The 18,091-nt window shown below is 46.7% G+C and overlaps 1 protein-coding gene across 3 annotated transcripts in view; it reads right to left on the reverse strand.

The window, feature by feature from the left end:
* Positions 1–10,688: 10,688 nt before the first annotated feature.
* COL15A1 (collagen type XV alpha 1 chain) overlaps positions 10,689–18,091 on the reverse strand; it is a 102,591-nt gene continuing 95,188 nt past the window's right edge. For all 3 annotated transcript variants that reach the window (XM_067743836.1, XM_067743834.1, XM_067743835.1), the window contains 3 exons: positions 14,339–14,524; positions 12,789–12,904; positions 10,689–11,778 (listed from right to left, as the gene is read on the reverse strand). In XM_067743836.1, the coding sequence (XP_067599937.1) occupies positions 11,565–11,778; positions 12,789–12,904; positions 14,339–14,524 (516 nt within the window). In that variant the 3' untranslated portion in view covers positions 10,689–11,564. The remainder of the gene's footprint in view (positions 11,779–12,788; positions 12,905–14,338; positions 14,525–18,091) is intronic.

The raw sequence follows: 18,091 nt of genomic DNA on the forward strand, positions 1-18,091 counted from the left end.
CTTCTCTCCCATTTACTCTCCCTTCAGCTCCTTCCAGCTTCTTTCTGTCCCTTAGACACACCAAGTGAGCTTGCATCTCAAGACCTTTACAAAATTTGCTGTTCTTCCTTCCTGGGACACTATTCCCCCGGGTCTCTGCCTCCCTTCCATTGTTCAAAGGTAACAGGATGGGGACTTCCCTGGTGGCGCAATGGTTGGGAGTCTGCCTGCCAATGCAGGGGATGCGGGTTCAGTCCCTGGTCTGGGAAGATCCCACGTGCCATGGAGCAACTGAGCCTGCGCACCACAGCTGCTGAGCCTGCGCTCTAGAGCCCGTGAGCCACAACTGCTGAGCCCACATGCCAGGACTGCTGAAGCCCGCGCGCCTGGAGCCCAGGCTCTGCAATGGGAGAGGCCACCGCAGTGAGAGGCCTGCGTGCAGCAATGAGGACCCGACGCAGCCAAAAATAAATTTATGAAAAACAAAACAAAACAGAGGTAACAGGATGTTCACTGGGACTTTTCCTGTTGTCCGGGAGTTCCAGCTAAAGCCCAGAGATGAGAACTGGAGAATGGCCCTTTCTCAAGACAGCGGCCCACCATGACACCAGGTTCCTTTCCCAGAGCTCATGGAAAGGTGTCAGACAGTCCCTACCACCCATCCCTCCTTTCTAATCTTCATGAGATGACGGGGAAGGAGAGAAGGAGGGGAGTTAGAGTAAGAATCATCTGCTTTGTGGGGAGTGCAGTGTTTGTGATGAGAGGTGACCTCCCCCTAAGCCAAATATTGGGGAGGCTCCAAAGAATCAGCAAGAGAGAGGGGTCCCTGAGAGAAGGGGAAATGAGCATGCTGTCCTCAAGTCAGTTAGCCTTTTCTAATTTGCCCTTGGACTTAGCCGAGTAAGGTAGAGGAAGATCGACTTTGTTTCAAGATGGGAATTGGGGCAAAAGGGGAGCTACCTATCCTCTACTGTTGCCCTGGTGAGATTCTCAGTTGGGCTAAGTGGACATTACAGAAGGTAGTTGGTCCCACCTCCTGTAGGAAGGTCCTCCAGAGGATTCACCAGCATTTGAGTGCCTGCCACAGAGAGGGTGTCAGTGGCCACTGTAAGCTAGAGAAATAGGAACAGCCAACCTAGAAAGGACGACAGCCCTGGCCAGGTAAGTAAAGAAACCCTTGTCCTGTTTCCTCTCCTCCCTCCCACCACAAACACGCCTGAAGGGCTGAGCCTTGAAGAAGGAAGGGGAGAATATACCTCAGAACTTGATCAGACTCCTTCCCCATCTTCATTCCTAGAGGTCAGGATCTCAGCTCAAGAATGCTCTGCGTGAGGGCAGGGGAAAGGGAAAAGAGATTGAAATAGAGTTTGTGACTGAAGTCTTTTTTTTTTTTTTTAATATATTTCTCTATTTATTTATTTATTTTTGGCTGCATTGGGTCTTCGTTGCTGCGCGTGGGCTTTCTCTAGTTGCGGCGAGCAGGGGCTACTCTTCGTTGTGGTATGCGGGCTTCTCGTGGCGGTGTCTTCTCTTGCTGTGGAGCATGGGCTCTAGGCGCGCGGGCTCAGTAGTTGTGGCTCGCGGGCTTAGTTGCTCCGTGGCATGGGGGATCTTCGCGGACCAGGGCTCGAACCCGCATTCCCTGCATTGGCAGGTGGATTCTTAACCACTGCGCCACCAGGGAAGTCCCGTGACTGAAGTCTTAAAGTAGACTTTTAATACCCAAGAAGTCATGGACTCTTCCTGTGTCTCTCCCGGGCCTGTTTGCCCTCAAGGTGCATTTCTCACTCTTTCCCAATTCTGCCCTATGTTGGGGGTGGGAGCCTGATCCCTGCAGGCCATGCTGCCCAAGCTACTGGCTCAGATGACTTCAGACTACCTTTGGTAGGTGAGGGATTGGAAAGCAGGAGGAAGGAAGGAATCAAGGCATTTTTCTTCCCCCTATCTGCCTCTAGTGCAGTTTCTGGCTGTGGGCTCTTCTTCCTTTATGACTCCAGGCTCAGCCCGTTCCAACTTCTGCTGCCTGATGCTCGTTTCTAAGCTCTGGTAACACACTCTCCTCCCTTTGTCCCTCTTTTGATAATATCTGGTTAGTCTTACTGTGTCCTATTCTGTTCCTCAGCTTTCCCAACACTCATGTAACTAATTGTCTGCATCAGATTCCCTCTGTTTCAAATACTGAGAGTGCTTTTTGTCTTTTGGATGGACCTTAACTCATATACTTCCCCAGAGGTTCTATACTACAAAGGACTGTGCCCCAAATATAGTATGGCCAGGGATAGCATCTGTAGGAAGTCAAATAGTTCTATGTTTATACCTTAATCAAGACATCTCAATACACCAGTTGCTAACATCTCAACTCAAATGTCATCTCTTCAGAAAGCTATCTCAGCATCCCCCTGCCCAAATCACACCTCATTATTTTGTCTTCTTTTAGATATTTTCAGTACCTGATTTCATCTTATCTATTTATTTGTTTGCATGCTTATATTTCCCCTCCCACTGGAATATAAGATCTTCAAGGGCAATTACTCTTCTTCTATACCCCAATTTGCTCAATAAATAATAATTTAATGACCAGCATCAGGACCTGGTGGAGTGGAATGTACATCAGCCAGAGACCCTCAATTTGCAGCAGCTAGATGTGATAGCTGAATGTCACTTTGGTTGTCAAATCTTAAGGAGGGGGTGAGTGCATTTTTATTGTACGTGAGTTAATTGTATTGTACATATGGGGGGGAGAGAGAGAGAGAGAGAGAGAGAGAGAGAGAGAGAGAGATGGAGAGAGAGAGAGAGAGAGAAACCCAAGAGGGCGAATGTAATAGGCATCTTTCATTTTCATTTGCCAATTTAATTTTTCTTTCATCTGTAGCATCATCCTTTCTTTGAGGAATTGCTCCTATCCCGGCCATAAAACTATCTAAGAATGCAGAATTTGGGGAGATGAGATTTTTTTAATAATCTTTTACATTTCATTTGTGGTTAGAATATTAAGATTTTCTATGTATTTTTGCATCAGTTTTGATCATTACATTTTCATAGCACATCATTGATTATGATCCATCCATAGATGGACTTTTCCCCCTTCTCTGTCTCACTCTCCCCATTCCCTCTCTTTTGCTTCCTGGGATCACCTGCATCAAGTCTTGTCTTAGGCTGTGCATTTGGGGACACCAAAACACTCATCATCACAGTCTGGGACATGTTTGATGTGGATACAGAGTAGGATTAATGGTAGAACTTCTAAGTCAGCCTCCCTCCTGCTGGTGGGGATGCCTTGAAGAAGATTGCACTATGGATGAACACAAAATGCCGTACTATTTAAGAGCTGTGACACTGGGGACACCTTAAATATGAGAACATTGTGAGAAGAAGCATCCTTGCTTGAGTTCTGAGAAAGCACCATGGCATGGATTGGCAGAGATCTGTATCGGTGGCAGTGGACGGGGGAGGTGGTCTAGGTGTCAAGACACCAGAACAGGGTGGTCATGTCAGAGCCCATCTCTTCAAGACCAGCATGACTTCAGCACAGTTCTCAGCATCATAAGCTCCCTGCTAACTGCCGGTGGAGCACTGACACCGGGGAAGTGAGTCTGGCACAAGGGACATCTCTGAGTTCCCCTCTCCCAGCAGGTACCCACAGGTAGAAGATGAGTAGACCTGATTCCTGGGGAAAATATAAGCAAACCTTATATATTTGAAGGTAGAATTATTGAAGAATATTTGGGGAAGAAAAGGACTTTGTGTTAATTTCCCACCTAGGAGATCAGACTTATAATTTGGGTTTTAAAGGAAACATGAACCTATTTTATCATCATCGCAAGTTGGTAAAGTCTGGAACATATTTTACAACCCCACTATCAACAATTATTTAGTCCAACCTTTCCCCAAACTCACTCATTTGCCTACTATCTTAACAATATACCGTTTGTACTGCTAGTTACCTAATATTTTTCTTTAAACCAACATATTTTTAAAAACTTAAATACCCACTTAAGCTTCATATTGAATAAAAACAACCATGAAATTATTGATTTGGTGCTCCCTATATATTTCTAACACATATGAAAATAAGTATATAACCATTAAAGGAAAAATCACCTCAATCTAGATGTGGTACACACATTACAAATTGGGAAACACTGATTAGACACAACTATAAATTACCCTGACTCTCTTATTAGATTTCTAGTGTATTACAATGCCCTCTACTTTGTGAGCGCCTAATTCTCTGTTCATTTATATTGGGTTATAATTGTTCCACTAAGTTTGTTTCTCACAAAGGGTACTTGGGTGTTACAATTTCGAGTCTTGACATTTCTGGAAGTCTCTCTCCTTTGTTCTCAGTTTGGCTGCAAAATTTTAATGTCATAATTCTTAATCTACAGGATTATTTACACATTGCTCCATTGTATTCTAATTTTTAATATTGCAAACGAGAACTCCAATGCCAGTCTGAATTTCTTTCTGTACTGAAAATTTATAGGATTTTTACACTATACTTGAAATTCAGAAATTTTACCAGATGTGCCCTTGGGTGAATTTTTTTGCAACACTTCTGCCCAGGACTAATGAATCACTTTAATCCATAGCTAAAACTCTTTCAGCTCAGGAAATCTCCTTTCATTATTTTGTTAATTGATATTTCACTTCTTATCCATTCTTCTCTCTTATGCTATGACTCCTCCTGCTATATGAATATTGGGACATTATATCTATCACTCTCTTTTTTTTTTTTAATTAATTAATTTATTTTTGGCTGCATTGGGTCTTCATTGCTGTGTGCGGGCTTTCTCTAGCTGCGGCGAGCGGGGGCTACTCTTCGTTGCGGTGCGTGGGCTTCTCATTGCGGTGGCTTCTCTTGTTGCGGAGCACAGGCTCTAGGAGCATGGGCTTCAGTAGTTGTGGCACGTGGGCTCATTAGTTGTGGCTTGTGGGCTCTAGAGCGCAGGCTCAGCAGCTGTGGCGCACAGGCTTAGCTGCTCCACGGCATGTGGGATCTTCCCGGACCAGGGCTTGAACCCGTGTCCCCTGCATTGGCAGGCGGATTTTTAACCACTGTGCCACCAGGGAAGCCCTCTCTCTTTCTTTTTTTAATCTCATGAATTTATCTTTTTGTCTGTGTTCTGAGAGGATTGTATTAATTCTTATGAGTTTACTGATAATTCACTAAATCAGTTTTCAATAGTATATATGCTGCAGTCCTATTTTATTTGGGGGCTCATACAATCATGTATTAAATTTTCAAGTAGTGTTCCTTGTTCTCCTAGTATCCCATCTGATGCTTCTTTTACCCTCTGACATTTCACTGAAACACAAACTTGAATTTTTCAAGTTGGCTCCTGTTTTCTGTAATAATTCTTTTTGATAAAAGCCATTGGCTCTGATTGATCTGCTGGTTCCCTTTTTGAGACTGCTTAATCTCCTCAGATGACTGAGGAGATTCGTCAAATCAAATACATGTTGCTATTTATAAATATGAAAGCCTGTATTGAACAGGATCGATAGCTCTTCTGAGTGCTGGCAGCAATCGCCACAGGTCCCCATAAGCTTTCCCTCACGGGTCCCAGAGTATCTTTGCCTCCAGCCCTGGCTGGCATAGTGCTGTGGGCGCCAGCATCTGGACAGACTCACAAGCAGGCCCTGCCTTTGTAAGATATCCAATCACACTAGGTTCATTCTTCCAGAAATTCTCAAGACTTCTGCCTGGTTGATGTTGTTCTTCCTTTATAACAGTGGTGTTTCAGAGCTCTTTCTTCTTATTATTTTTATTATTTTCATCATTTCAATGAGATTTGGGGAAGTTACTCTAAGCTCAAATTATTTTCTTGAAATAAAACCCGCGTGGCTTCCCATTAGACTGAGCCTGATGTAACTGGCTCTGTGGTGCCGGCCCGAAGACCTCCAGCTTCCTATGGCCAGTGTTTACATCTCTTTGCCTGAGACCTTTCTCTGGCAGCCCGAGCCCACTGCGACTGAGCACGGCAGGTCAGAGGTACTGGAATGTAATGCCCCTCTGCCTTTCAATGACTGGTGGATGTTGGTGTATAAATACCACAGTTCCTTGTCCCTTAGGTGGGAAACTCTGAGGTGCCTGTTCTACACTGGATCCCAGAGTTCCTAAAAGGAGAGGATGATCTGGTCACCCGCAGTGGTGACTAGATGCCCCCTTTAAAGCCTGCCTTCCCTTCCCTATCTCACTTCCCCATTCCCCTACTGGTGTATCCTGGGATCACCTCCCACATAAACTACTGGCAAATGAATCCTCATCTAAGGAGGACCCCAAATCAAAACACTGACAGTGTGGCAAGTTTTTTTTAGAAAGTTCTGTCTCCTGGTGTAGAGAATGAACTGGAAGGGAGAAGCTGTGGGCCAGGAGATCAGCATGGAGATGTGAGACGCAGTCCTACAGAGGTAAGACAAGAGCCCGCTCTTCATCTCAAAGGAGCACCAACACATGCAACAAAGGAAGAGTGCCCCGAGATATTTTAAAAAACACTTTGGGGGCTTCCCTGGTGGCGCAGTGGTTGAGAGTCCGCCTGCCGATGCAGCGGACACGAGTTCGTGCCCCGGTCCGGGAGGATCCCACATGCTGCGGAGCGGCTGGGCCCGTGAGCGGTGGCAGCTGAGCCTGCGCGTCCGGAACCTGTGCTCCGCAGCGGGAGAGACCACAACAGTGAGAGGCCCGCATACCGCAAAACAAACAAACAAACAAAAAAACCACTTTGAGATTTGGAAGAAGTAACCACCATGGAAATATCCAGACTTTGCTGAACTTCCTCGCACCTACTTTACATCTCATTATTATTGTTGCTGTTATTGCTAAGAAAGCACTCAGAAAATAATTGTTGAATAAGTAAGTAAATGACTCCTAGGCTACTGGTTGGCTGGTGGCACCATTCCCCGAGAGAAGGATCAGAGGCGAAGGAGCAAGTCTGGAGGAAGGGGTGGGGCCGGCAATCTCCTATGAACATATCAGATAACAGGGCATTCTGGGTCCTGCTTGGAACTCAGGGTGCTGGGCAGGCTTAGGCAGGGGAATAATCAGATTATTTCACTGTCATTGTGGCACATGCTCCTGTCAATCAGAAGGAATATAGCCCCAGTGCCAGAGCGGAATCATGGAGCCCGTACTGGGCCAGATGATAACATTTTAGTTGTAGGGTTATGCGGAGGATGAGCAGAGGGGCAGGGGAGCCAGGACACCCAGGGACTTGGGACAGTGGATATTCAACAACAGGTACAGCTGCACTAGTGTGTACAGGTTGAGCCAGAGCTCTGGGCTTGAAGGCAGACAGAGAAGCCAGGCAGATTGGAGGACGCCATCCAGCAAGTCTAGAGAAGGGGCCCCCAGCTCATCTTGAGAGACATCTAGGGCAGGCCAAGGACAGTGAGTACTTACTCAGGGTCACAACCCCACTCCCAGAGCTTCTAACAACTTAACTCAGTGGAGAGTAGTTTCCTTTACTACCTCTATGTTACAGATGAAGAAACTGAGCTGCAGGGAAGTGTTGAGCGTAGGGTATGATTTTCAGTAACTTACAGATGATTACACAGCTAGTGGGTGGCAGAGTCCAAATTCAAACCCAGACAAAGGCCTGCCTACACTCGACTGCCCTGTAAGTTGGAGTACAAGATGGAAGACACAGGGGAGATCAGCCAGTGGTGATCAAAGAACTTTGAGGATGCTCAGCGGTATCTTGGTGACTCAGGAGCTCAAGGAATAACCAGAGAGGTACTCCCCCAGCGCTGGGTTAGGCAGGGGTTGCACACATACACTTGCCCCAACTGGTAAGGTCTTTGAGGAGTTGGAGGAAGAGGAGGTACACATGGGATTTGAAACAATCCGTGGCAGGAGAATAGGCTTGGTGGATTTGAAAAGTGGGGCACCATTTCTCCAAATTCAAACATGGTGCTGGCTACAAAAGCATTATTGAAGAAGTATCTCTGAATGGATGAATGAATAAACAAAAGACCTGCTTGATCTTTCTCAAACACAGAACTGATCCCCATCCCATATCTCAGCTTCTTAAAATCTTCCCAACCTGCTCCACCAGCAGCAGGATGAAGTCCACATACCTTATCCTAGAATTCAGGGCCAGCATCTACCATCACATCCCCTACACTCAGCCCTTCCCTGCTGCTGGTGCTGGAATCTCTTTCTCTCTCTTTGGTCTTTTTCTCAACCTCTTGAGCCCTATTTTCTGGTCATTGCAAACCTCCTCACATTATGGGTGGAGGAATTATTTCTTTGGCAAAACTCATCTTGGATGGAGCTGCCACCCATAGTCATAGACACACAACACTAGTGGGACCAACCAGAATCCTTTTCAGGAATTAATATAGTCCCAGAGGGGAGAGGGAGTCTTCTCTTTCCTTTGAGGCCACCCTCTGGGGTCTGGAGTAACGTAAGCCTGGAGCTATGAACGACCCCTGGCACACGAAGGAATCTTGTTCTCGCTGAAGGGAAAGAAGACACATACAGAGAAAAGCAGAAGCAAGACAGACAGACACACACAGAGAAAAAGAGAAACAGACTAAGTGACGATGTTGCTTGAATCTCTTGGATTCCCTGTCCTTCTTCCTGGTTTCGTGAGCTAATACGTTCCTTTTTGTTGTTGGTTGTTTTTTGGCTTATGAATTTGCCTTGTGTTTCCCTCACTGATCGCTATTCAGCTGGACTGCTGCCACTCCCTGAGGTCCATGCCGTCTCCTACTTGCACTCCCTACAGGTTCAAGCAACATGGTCCAAGCCATCTAAATGCAGAGGGTGCAGGAAATTTGAGACTGGCTCTTGTGATCCATTCTCCTCGTTCCCTCGCTTCTTCTGAGGCACCACCACGCAGCCACGTTGACTTTGGCAGAGAGCTTGCCCTGGACTTCCCCCTTCATTCTGTGTCTCCCCCAACTCCCCTTCCTTCCCAACTTCTCGGCTCCTTCGTGCCTTCCAGAGTCTGCCTCCCCCATGGAACCTGGCCCCTGATGTGAGTGGATATGGGACAGCCACTTCTGTCTTTCTGCTTCTGGACAGGGGACCTTGGATGAGAGTCCACAATATGGACTCAGAGCAAGTACCCCAAGACCTCTTGCACTGTAAAGACCACTGTGGCCTCTCTTCCCTCCCCTATTATGCCTGAGAGCGCTAGCCTCCTCCCCAGCCTTGAAGGACATTCAGGGATAAAGTGAAGGCTGGAGACCTTTCAATCATTGCATTTCACTTGTGTGACAAGATCTAGGTGTGAAATACACCAGGTGTTCAGAGGAGAAAGCATGACAAAAGGTAGGCAGGTTCAGAGGACGGGGGGATGTCACAGAGGAAGCAGAGTCTGCATTGGCTGTTGGCAAGAGGGCCAGGCTAGACCTAGAGTGGCTAAGGCTTTCCCAAGACGGGGCAGGGCACGGACAGCAGCCTGGTAGGGGGGCCCATGTGGCTCACTTAAGTATTCACGAGGCCCTCAGGCTAGTGGCCTTTGGCAAATGACAGGAAAACTGATGTGCAGTGAAGGGCCTTGAATGCCAGGCCCAAGATTTTGACTGTCATTCTCAGAGTCTAACCAGGACTGGGGTTGATGCAAGGCCTCTTCTGGGAGGGCCGGTTGGTCATACCCTCCTTCGGTGCACAAAGAGGACTGAGAAGCCAGGGCATGAATGTCAACCGCCTTCCTGGGGTCAGCAAAAGGGGTCTCCCCTCTTTTTGGCTCCCCCAAACCCCAACACCACCCTGTGCCTTCTGTGGCCCACAGCCGCTGCGGGCTCTGGCTAAAACGGAAGGCACCTTCTTTTCATGACCTCAGCACCTCCTGCCCCCCTCCCCCCTCAGTTCCTGTCCATGCTAGGCACCCCAGCCACTGGGTAGGTGAGTGAGTCCCCAACAATCCCTTCTGGGGCTTTCCAACCTATAACTGTCTTCATCCCATGACTCAGATTTTCACTGCTCTTCCATTTAGGAAGCCCCTAAGTGGAGGTTCTGGGCTGTCTGCCTTTATTTGGTCCTCCATTTCCTTCCTACCTCAAGGACTATTAGGGTGGATTCACTTCGCTGAGTTTCTGGGCCAGCCCAGCTGAATGGGAGGAAATATCCCAGCATGCCACTTGCCTGGTGATTCTGTTTCTCCTGCAGCATCAAGCCAAGAGCCAGAGAGTCACAGCCTGGGAGCTGGGAGGGAGCGAATAGGCAGCCTTTTGCAGTTGCTCCTTGAAACGATCCTGGGCACTGGAGTGAGATGGACCCTGGGCCTGAAACCAGACCCACCATTCAGCAGCCTTGTGACCTGGAACAAGTGACTTCCTGAGCCTCAACTTTTTTTTTTTTTTTTTTCATTTGTGAAGTAGAGATAAAACTACTTACCTTGCAGGGTTATGAGGAAAGATAAATGGGACTTATGTTAAGTCTGATATTTAGGAACTGAGAGCTGATATTACTTATTTTATCCCAACCTCCTTGAGAGAAAAAGGCAGATTTGCCCAAAGTCATGTGTTGAGACACAGTTGATCCTGTTTGTCACACTGGGGCTCTTCTGCCCCCACTGAGTGGAAGACAACAGGCAGGAGCAGAGGAGCATGATGGGAAAATCTTCCTGTTCTCTGATCATCTCCTGAGGGGTAGCACAAGTGGCAGTGACAGGGTTAGCAAACCCACCCCAGGGCCGCTTCCACATCACTGGTGAAGAATAAAGGAACTGGGGGAAAAAAGTCAAACAGAAGAAAGCGCCTGGAAAAGATGTTTTTATGTTCACTTACATGGAAAAAAAAGAATCAAAGTGTACAGCATGAAGGTATACGTGTCTCAGAAAATTCATCCTCATGAACCTGTTTGTTGAATCGCAGTTATAATTCAAGCATTGCCAAATGGAAGTTATAAAATCAGGGTGGGGTGTGGGGAAAGGGCCACCACAGGAAAGGTAGTAATTATGTGCTATTTCTTCTCTAGTTTCAGATCATTGGGAGTTTAAACTTTTCCAGCAAGTCATTTATATAAACAGATACCATACTAAAATACGTTGTGTCAAAATATAAAACTCCTAAAGCAAGATGGCAATAATATTTTAGGAAAAAAACATTAAAGTCTGGTAATATCAGAAAATACAAATAGGATCATTTTGAGCAGTTCTGTTTCTCTGTATGAATAGCAGTTGCAAACAATGGATGTATATTAAAGAACAAAACATTTGGTCTGCACATAACTTAGAAAGGGATACACTTCTAAACACTGACTTTGTAAGAAAACATGAAGGACATCTTACACTCAACAACGGTTAAAAGAAGGAAATCACTTTCTGAAGGATGCAGTGGGCAGAGTGCCAAGGCCTTTGTTTTCAACTTGCTGTTAACCGTGTTGGGATGTGTTTACACTGCATGGGTTTCCTGCAGAATCTAGCACCAATAGATGGATCAGATTTTATCTTTGATCTGAGTCCTTTCTGTCTTCAGTTTTGAGTGTATTGAGGTATGTTTTCTTTGGTTGCTGTTGTGATGAATGTGTAATAAAAAACTAATATTTACAACGTTTAAACATTTTAGATTTCAGTGTCAACTCTTCACATAAAAAAAAAATTGGAAAACTCTTAAGAATCATGGGAAGGTCATTACTTCCTCACATCTGTCATGAAACTGTTTTCGATACACAGAACAATTAGCCTATTAGCACAGCTGTATGCTTTCTGGTCCAGAATCTTCCCCGTGCTCAGCGGGGAGGCCAAGCCCATGACTGCCATGTCGGCGGTTCGCCACGCTTCACAGTACTGATCCACGAGACGGACTCCGTGGGTGCTGGAGCCATGCCAAACAACCTTCTGGGGCCTGAAAAGGAATTTTGTTGTGTTACTTTTTGAAATGACCCTTCTTTGTGGCATATCTCGGTGAGCAAATTGGCATAAGTCTAGTGAGTCAAGTCAAACTCCTGAACCCTCCAGGGTCTGACTGCACATCACCTCTCTGTCTTTATCACTGTTTCCAACTTTCTGAACACACTGCATTCCAACCATATCCAGCTTGTACTTGCTCTGAAATCATACTCTCTGCTTTCGTGAATCTGAACCTTTGCTCATGAGGCCCCTTAGTCTGGAATGGCCTCGCTTTCATTTTCAGTGATTCCTTCTCATCTTTCACAAGTCCATTAAACGCCCCCTCTTACAGGAAGGCTTCCTGATTCTCACCACCAAGGAATAATGACTCTTTCCTCTGTGCTCCTACCATCTTATCTGTTTCTCCATTTTCCAATGACAATATTACATCTAGAATTGTAGCTAGTCTGTGTCTATCTTCCCACAGACTACGAGCTTTGAAAGGAGAGGGGCTGTGTAGGTTTATTACTGTGACTTCCAGGCCTGGCATTAGGCCTGGCATAGAGTAGACACTGAGGAAAAGTTTACTGAGTTGTTCTATTCTTAAAAGCATACATAATTTTCAAAGAATTAGAGTGTAACTCACAGTATAGGGTTAAAGAATCACCATGAATAGCATTACTTACCACTTATTAAGTGCCTACTGTATGCTAGATGTTCTCACACTTACCTTTTAATTCTCACAACAGTCTTATCCATATGGATATGATTATCCTGCCCATTTGACAGGTGAGGCAACTGGGGCTCAAAGAGTGGAAGTGCCTTGCTCAAGGTCCCATATTAAATTACTGGACCCAGGTCTCCTGGTTCCATGGCCAGGCTCTCTCCATGGCCCCTGGCTGCCTCATTGAGGCTTTACGCTGGCAGCACCCCAAAGGAGCAGCTGATAAGGGCATCCCATTGTTAGACTGTCTCCTAAAACTGTCTATCATATGATATACTTCAAGGGCTTCCATCTCTACTTACCAAGAAGGATCTGTCATTACGTCTCGGCCATCAAAGGAATATATTGGAACATGTGTATTGAACTGACCTCCATGGCCAGAAAAAATTGAGTCCCAATTATCAAAAAGTACTTGGCCCTATGGAGACAAAATGCCATGTTAGAATCATACAAACAGCCTGCAAATATTTATCCATTCTTCAAGGCCCAGAAGTCCCTAACCCCAATCCCAGATCCTGGACAGAGTGAGAACTCAGGAAATACTTGTGGTTTGATTTTATAATCTTTCCTTGAACCCTTTTGGCTTTACGGTCTTATTTCTTGAGGTAATTTCTTTTACTATATGTGTATAAAGTCTCCTCCCTATCAAAAGTGTGTTTTAGGTTTTTATCATTGCTATTTTTTTTTTTTTTTTTTGCGGTACGCGGGCCTCTCACTGTTGTGGCTTCTCCCGTTGCGGAGCACAGGCTCCTGACGCGCAGGCTCAGTGCCCATGGCTCACGGGCCCAGTCACTCCGCGGCATGTGGGATCTTCCCGGACTGGGGCACGAACCCGCGTCCCCTGCATCGGCAGGCGGACTCTCAACCACTGCGCCACCAGAGAAGCCCTATCATTGCTATTTTAAACGTATATACTGAGCTTCGAATTTGTGCCAAGCCTTGTGCTAACCTACAAGTGGATGATGTGGAGATGAACTTCTTACTCCTTTTCCTTCGGTTATTTGTATTCCAAGAATACAGTCTAAGTGGATGAATGTGGTGGAACAGAACCTTGGAAGACGGGATGGGAAGTGCTGGGTGTGGGGTCAGGATGGACTTGCCAGCCTCAAGGTTCCAAACTGGAGTACTGGGGTTCACAGGGACCAAAGGGTCTCGAAGCACCTTTGAGGTCTGGTTAGGGGTCAGGACCCAGGATGTGTGTGAGCAGCAACAGAGCTGCCCCTTGTAGCCTTAAAGAAGTAGGCTATTTCCATGGTATAACTGAGGGATGATGCGGGGCCCTGCCTTGCCAGTGAATGAGGGCAGAGAAATATCTGAGGGTACCAAACCAGGGTGCAGGACAGAGTGGCTCTGCCTTGGGACCAGGGCTCACCAGCTGTTCTCTGGTGCCCCTCAGCCAGTGCTCTACAGAAGGCATCCTCAGGTGGAACTAAGAGGGGGTCGAGGAAACTAATTCCAGTTTGTAGTGACTTTGAGTAAACTGCTTTCTCCCTGTGAGCCTCAGTTTCCTCAACTGACAAACAGAAAAGAATAACTCCCATTTTTATCGGGTGTATCTATTAAGATAATGGATATGAAGTGCATTGTAAACAAGCACAAAAGCTATATAAATGAAAGAGGTCATTACTATCCCTCCTGTCTGCTCCAAGGGTCATAAACCATCCAAACAGGAAGGGCCATTGTAAATATAAGGCAACTGAGGTCCAGAGAGGGAAAGTAACCACCCAAAGTCACACAGCTAATCAGGGCCTTGAAACAACATACTTCTGATGATGTCAGGAGTGGCAACTGCCTCTAGTCCCCGTGGAAACCAGTCCATCCAGGAGGCAATGGGAACGATATTTATTTTTACCTTAAGGTTCACTATTGGAAGGCTATATCTCTCTGCTTTCCTCACAACTGTAGAGAGATCTTGCAGATGGGAGGATAAGAATGCTTCGTAGGTGGACAACAGTCCTGCTGCCCTGGCCTGCTGGAAGCACTGAAAATCAGCTCGAATGTCCCCAGAAAATGGCGTGTTCAGAGCGACCAAGTGTAGCTGAAAAAAGTGAGAGAAAAGACGGTGCAGTTGAAGAATTAAAGCAAACTCCAACCCCATAACCTTCACATGTTCCTAATAAGATCCCAGACTTGCTGCAACGGAAGGCACGCTGGAGGTCACCTTACTCAACCTCTACCTGACATTGGAATTCTAGCCCCTGCTGGACCATCTCCAGGGAAGGAGAGCTCAGGTGTCCCAAAGCAGCCTGCGTCAGCAATCTGAACAGCTCTAAATAGTAGAAATTTCTTCCATATATGAGGAAAACAAAACAAAATAAAGCACTTCAGAGATCTGAATCCAGCCTGCAGGCAGGCCATCTGTGGGTCTGCCCCTCATTGAGTTTCTAGGAGGTTTTTAAGCTGGCTTTGGTCCTAGATCTCAGAGCTACATCAAGCTATCTGCCTCCTGCCCTTTCTTCCACCTCCTGAGTAGGCCTGGGGCTGATCATGAGGGACCAGAGGGAAAAGGCATTGAAAGGAGAAGGTCATGACATTTATTACTAAGACTGCTGGGATAGACCCTTTTGGAAACTAGGGGTCATACAGTAATTCTAGCCTCACATTCCTGCCACCTTTGTCAGGAGCCCAAATAAAAGCCATTCCATAATCTGCTTTCTCCCACTCTTTCTCTCCCCAAACCCAGCCTTCTTTTGCGGCCCTCTCTCCCAGCCCTTTCTGCTGTACCCTCGGAATTATACTCAGTACTCAAGGGGTAGTCATCTCCCTCCTCAATCTCATGTCAGGAGTAACTTTTATCTCATTAGCATAGAGCTGGTGCAGGACCCGGGCCCATGTTGCCAGAAAAGGAAAATATTGTTAAATATCTTAAACACGTCTTCCTCCCTCTAATGTGTCTGAAGACTGTGGCACCCGAGGGAAGAGGCCCTATGGTCTCATCACCTTTCTGCTGCCGTGTTTCTGGGGGCTACACCCAAGGGCAGTCGCAAGAGGCCCTGATGGACTGCGCTTCCCTGATACCAGGGGACACCTAGGAAAGGGGCAGCGGTGAGTGCAGGTCTCCCCGCCACACCTCCAACCCCACCACATCCACCTCTCCTTCTTTAAGGAGATGCACAGAGAAATGTCTGCAATGATGGCTGCTTCTGAATGGTGAGATTGGGGGCTTTTATGTTCTCATGTTTCTATACCTTTAACCGCTGGAACATTTCTATCATGAATAGATATCATTTTTATGAAGACAGTGACATTTCCACAATCAAACATTAAAATGGCTTTTTGAAGATGGTTGTAGTTGTGTAAAATTATAAGTGATTTACTATTTTCTTTCCCATTCTTTTTTTTTTTGGCCGTGTTGGGTCTTCACTGCTGCGCACTGGCTCTCTCTAGTTGCGGCAAGCGGGGGCTGCTCTTCGTTGCGGTGCGTGGGCTTCTGCTTGCGGTGGCTTCTCTTGTTGTGGAGCATGGGCTCTAGGTGCGTGGGCTTCAGTAGTTGCAGCACACGGGCTCCGTAGTTGCAGCACATGGGCTTAGTTGCTCTGCGACGTGTGGGATCTTCCTGGACCAGGGATCCAACCCGGGTCCCCTGCATTGGCAGGTGTATTCTTAACAACTGCACCACCAGGAAAGTCCCCTTCCCCATTCTTTTTATTCATTGTCCAAATTTTCTACAATGAATATGTATTGCCTTAGAATTTATAAAAAAATTTTGTAGCTACTGCCCTAACGTCTCCCCTCATAACTAAGCTTTCTGAAGGGTTACCTATACTTGCTTCTCTATTTCCTCACCTCCCATCTACTCTGCAACCAACTAGAATCTTGTTGGCATCTCTCCATGCTACAGAAATGCTTTTCTCTAGTTTCTCAATTTGAACAACACCTTTTAGTCCTTTCAGTGGGCCTCTTGGCAGCATTTGACACTGCTGGCTTCTATCTTGCTTGGCATTCTTTCTTCCTCTCTGGCGATGGCTTCCCGGTTTCCTTCTCGTATGTCTTCCATCAGTTCCTTTTTGTTTTTGCTCCTCGCAATCCAATCTCTTCTCACCATATAGATTCTCTTTTGGGAATCCTACCATCCCCAAGACAATTTCCATAGCTCTGCTGAAAACTCCCAAGTCTGTATCTCCAGACCAGACCCACTGCAGGGTTGCAGACCTTCTGATCCTGCTTCCTCCTGCTGCTCTCCACTCAGATATCCTACAGGTACTGCAGGCTCACCAGGCCCTACATCAGTTCCTGCTCGGTGGATGGCAGCACTAAAGGAAACGTGTTTCTGGTGTCCGCCAAGTCTATGCCTTCTTCTTTGAAAGTGTCCCCACAATACTTGCTAAACAGAGTGGCCTCAGGCCATTCAATTTCATTCTCTTGGCTGCTCTATTTTTTTGTTTTTACATTTAAAAAAAATTGGGGTATAGCTGCTCCACAATGCTGTGCTAGCCTCTGCTGCACAACGAAGTGAACCAGCCATGTATACACATATCCGCTCCCTCCTGGACCCCACTCCCACCCGCCTCCCATCCCACCTACCTAGGTCACCACAGAGCACTGAGCCGAGCTCCCCTCACTACACAGCAGGCTCCCACCAGCCATCTATTTTACACATGGCAGTGCACATACATCAATCCCAATCTCCCAATTCATCCCCTCCACCCCTTGTGTCTACACATCCACTCTCCACATCTGCATCTCCATTCCTCTCTTGGCTACTCTTTTTTTTTTTTTAATAAATTTATTTATTTTTGGCTGCGTTGGGTCTTTGTTGCTACGCACGGGCTTTTTCTAGTTGTGGCGAGCGGGGGCTACTCTTCGTTGTGGTGTGCGGGCTTCTCATTGTGGTGGCTTCTCTTGTTGCAGAGCACGGGCTCTAGGCATGTGGGCTTCAGGAGTTGTAGCACACAGGCTCAGTAGTCGTGGCACGCAGGCTCAGTAGTTGTGGTGCATGGGCTTAGTTGCTCCGCAGCATGTGGGATCTTCCCGGACCAGGGCTTGAACCCGTGTCTCCTGCATTGGCAGGCAGATTCTTAACCACTGCGCCACCAGGGAAGTCCCTTGGCTACTCTTGATTTGACTGGGAGTAGGCAACTGACCCATGTAGACTACCTCTCCCAAGACTGAGGTGGTATTGAGCTCTGCAGCCATAAGATCCCATAGAGTTGAGGCCAGGATCAGTGCCATGGCAACCCAAGGCTGTGCGCAAGCTTTGCAGATGTAACCTATGTCTGTGTGCTGGGGTGAGGGTGGAGGGGAAGCAGGAGGAAAGACCTTTGCAGAGGCTGGTCTGTAGAGATACTAATAGCAGGAACAAGAGTCCACAGGCCCTGTTGTACTTCCTGCAATTGAGTTCCATGAGGTTCCTGCAATTATCTGAATAAAATCTTCATTTAAGCTAGTGAAGAAATAGAGTGAGAGTTTCAGATCTAAGCAACAAAATGATCCCTGGAAAAAAAAATCTATCACCACTCAGTTACCCAAGCAGAAACCTGGGCATCATTCCTGATCGCCCTCATCCTCACTGCCCCATACCCAACCAATGACCAAATTGTCACTCCTGCCTCCTTAATTTCTCTCCCATCTGCCCACTTTTCTACATGTTCACGGCTGTGATCCT

The sequence above is a fragment of the Pseudorca crassidens genome, chromosome 7 (assembly GCF_039906515.1).
Source record: "Pseudorca crassidens isolate mPseCra1 chromosome 7, mPseCra1.hap1, whole genome shotgun sequence".
NCBI lineage: Eukaryota > Metazoa > Chordata > Mammalia > Artiodactyla > Delphinidae > Pseudorca > Pseudorca crassidens.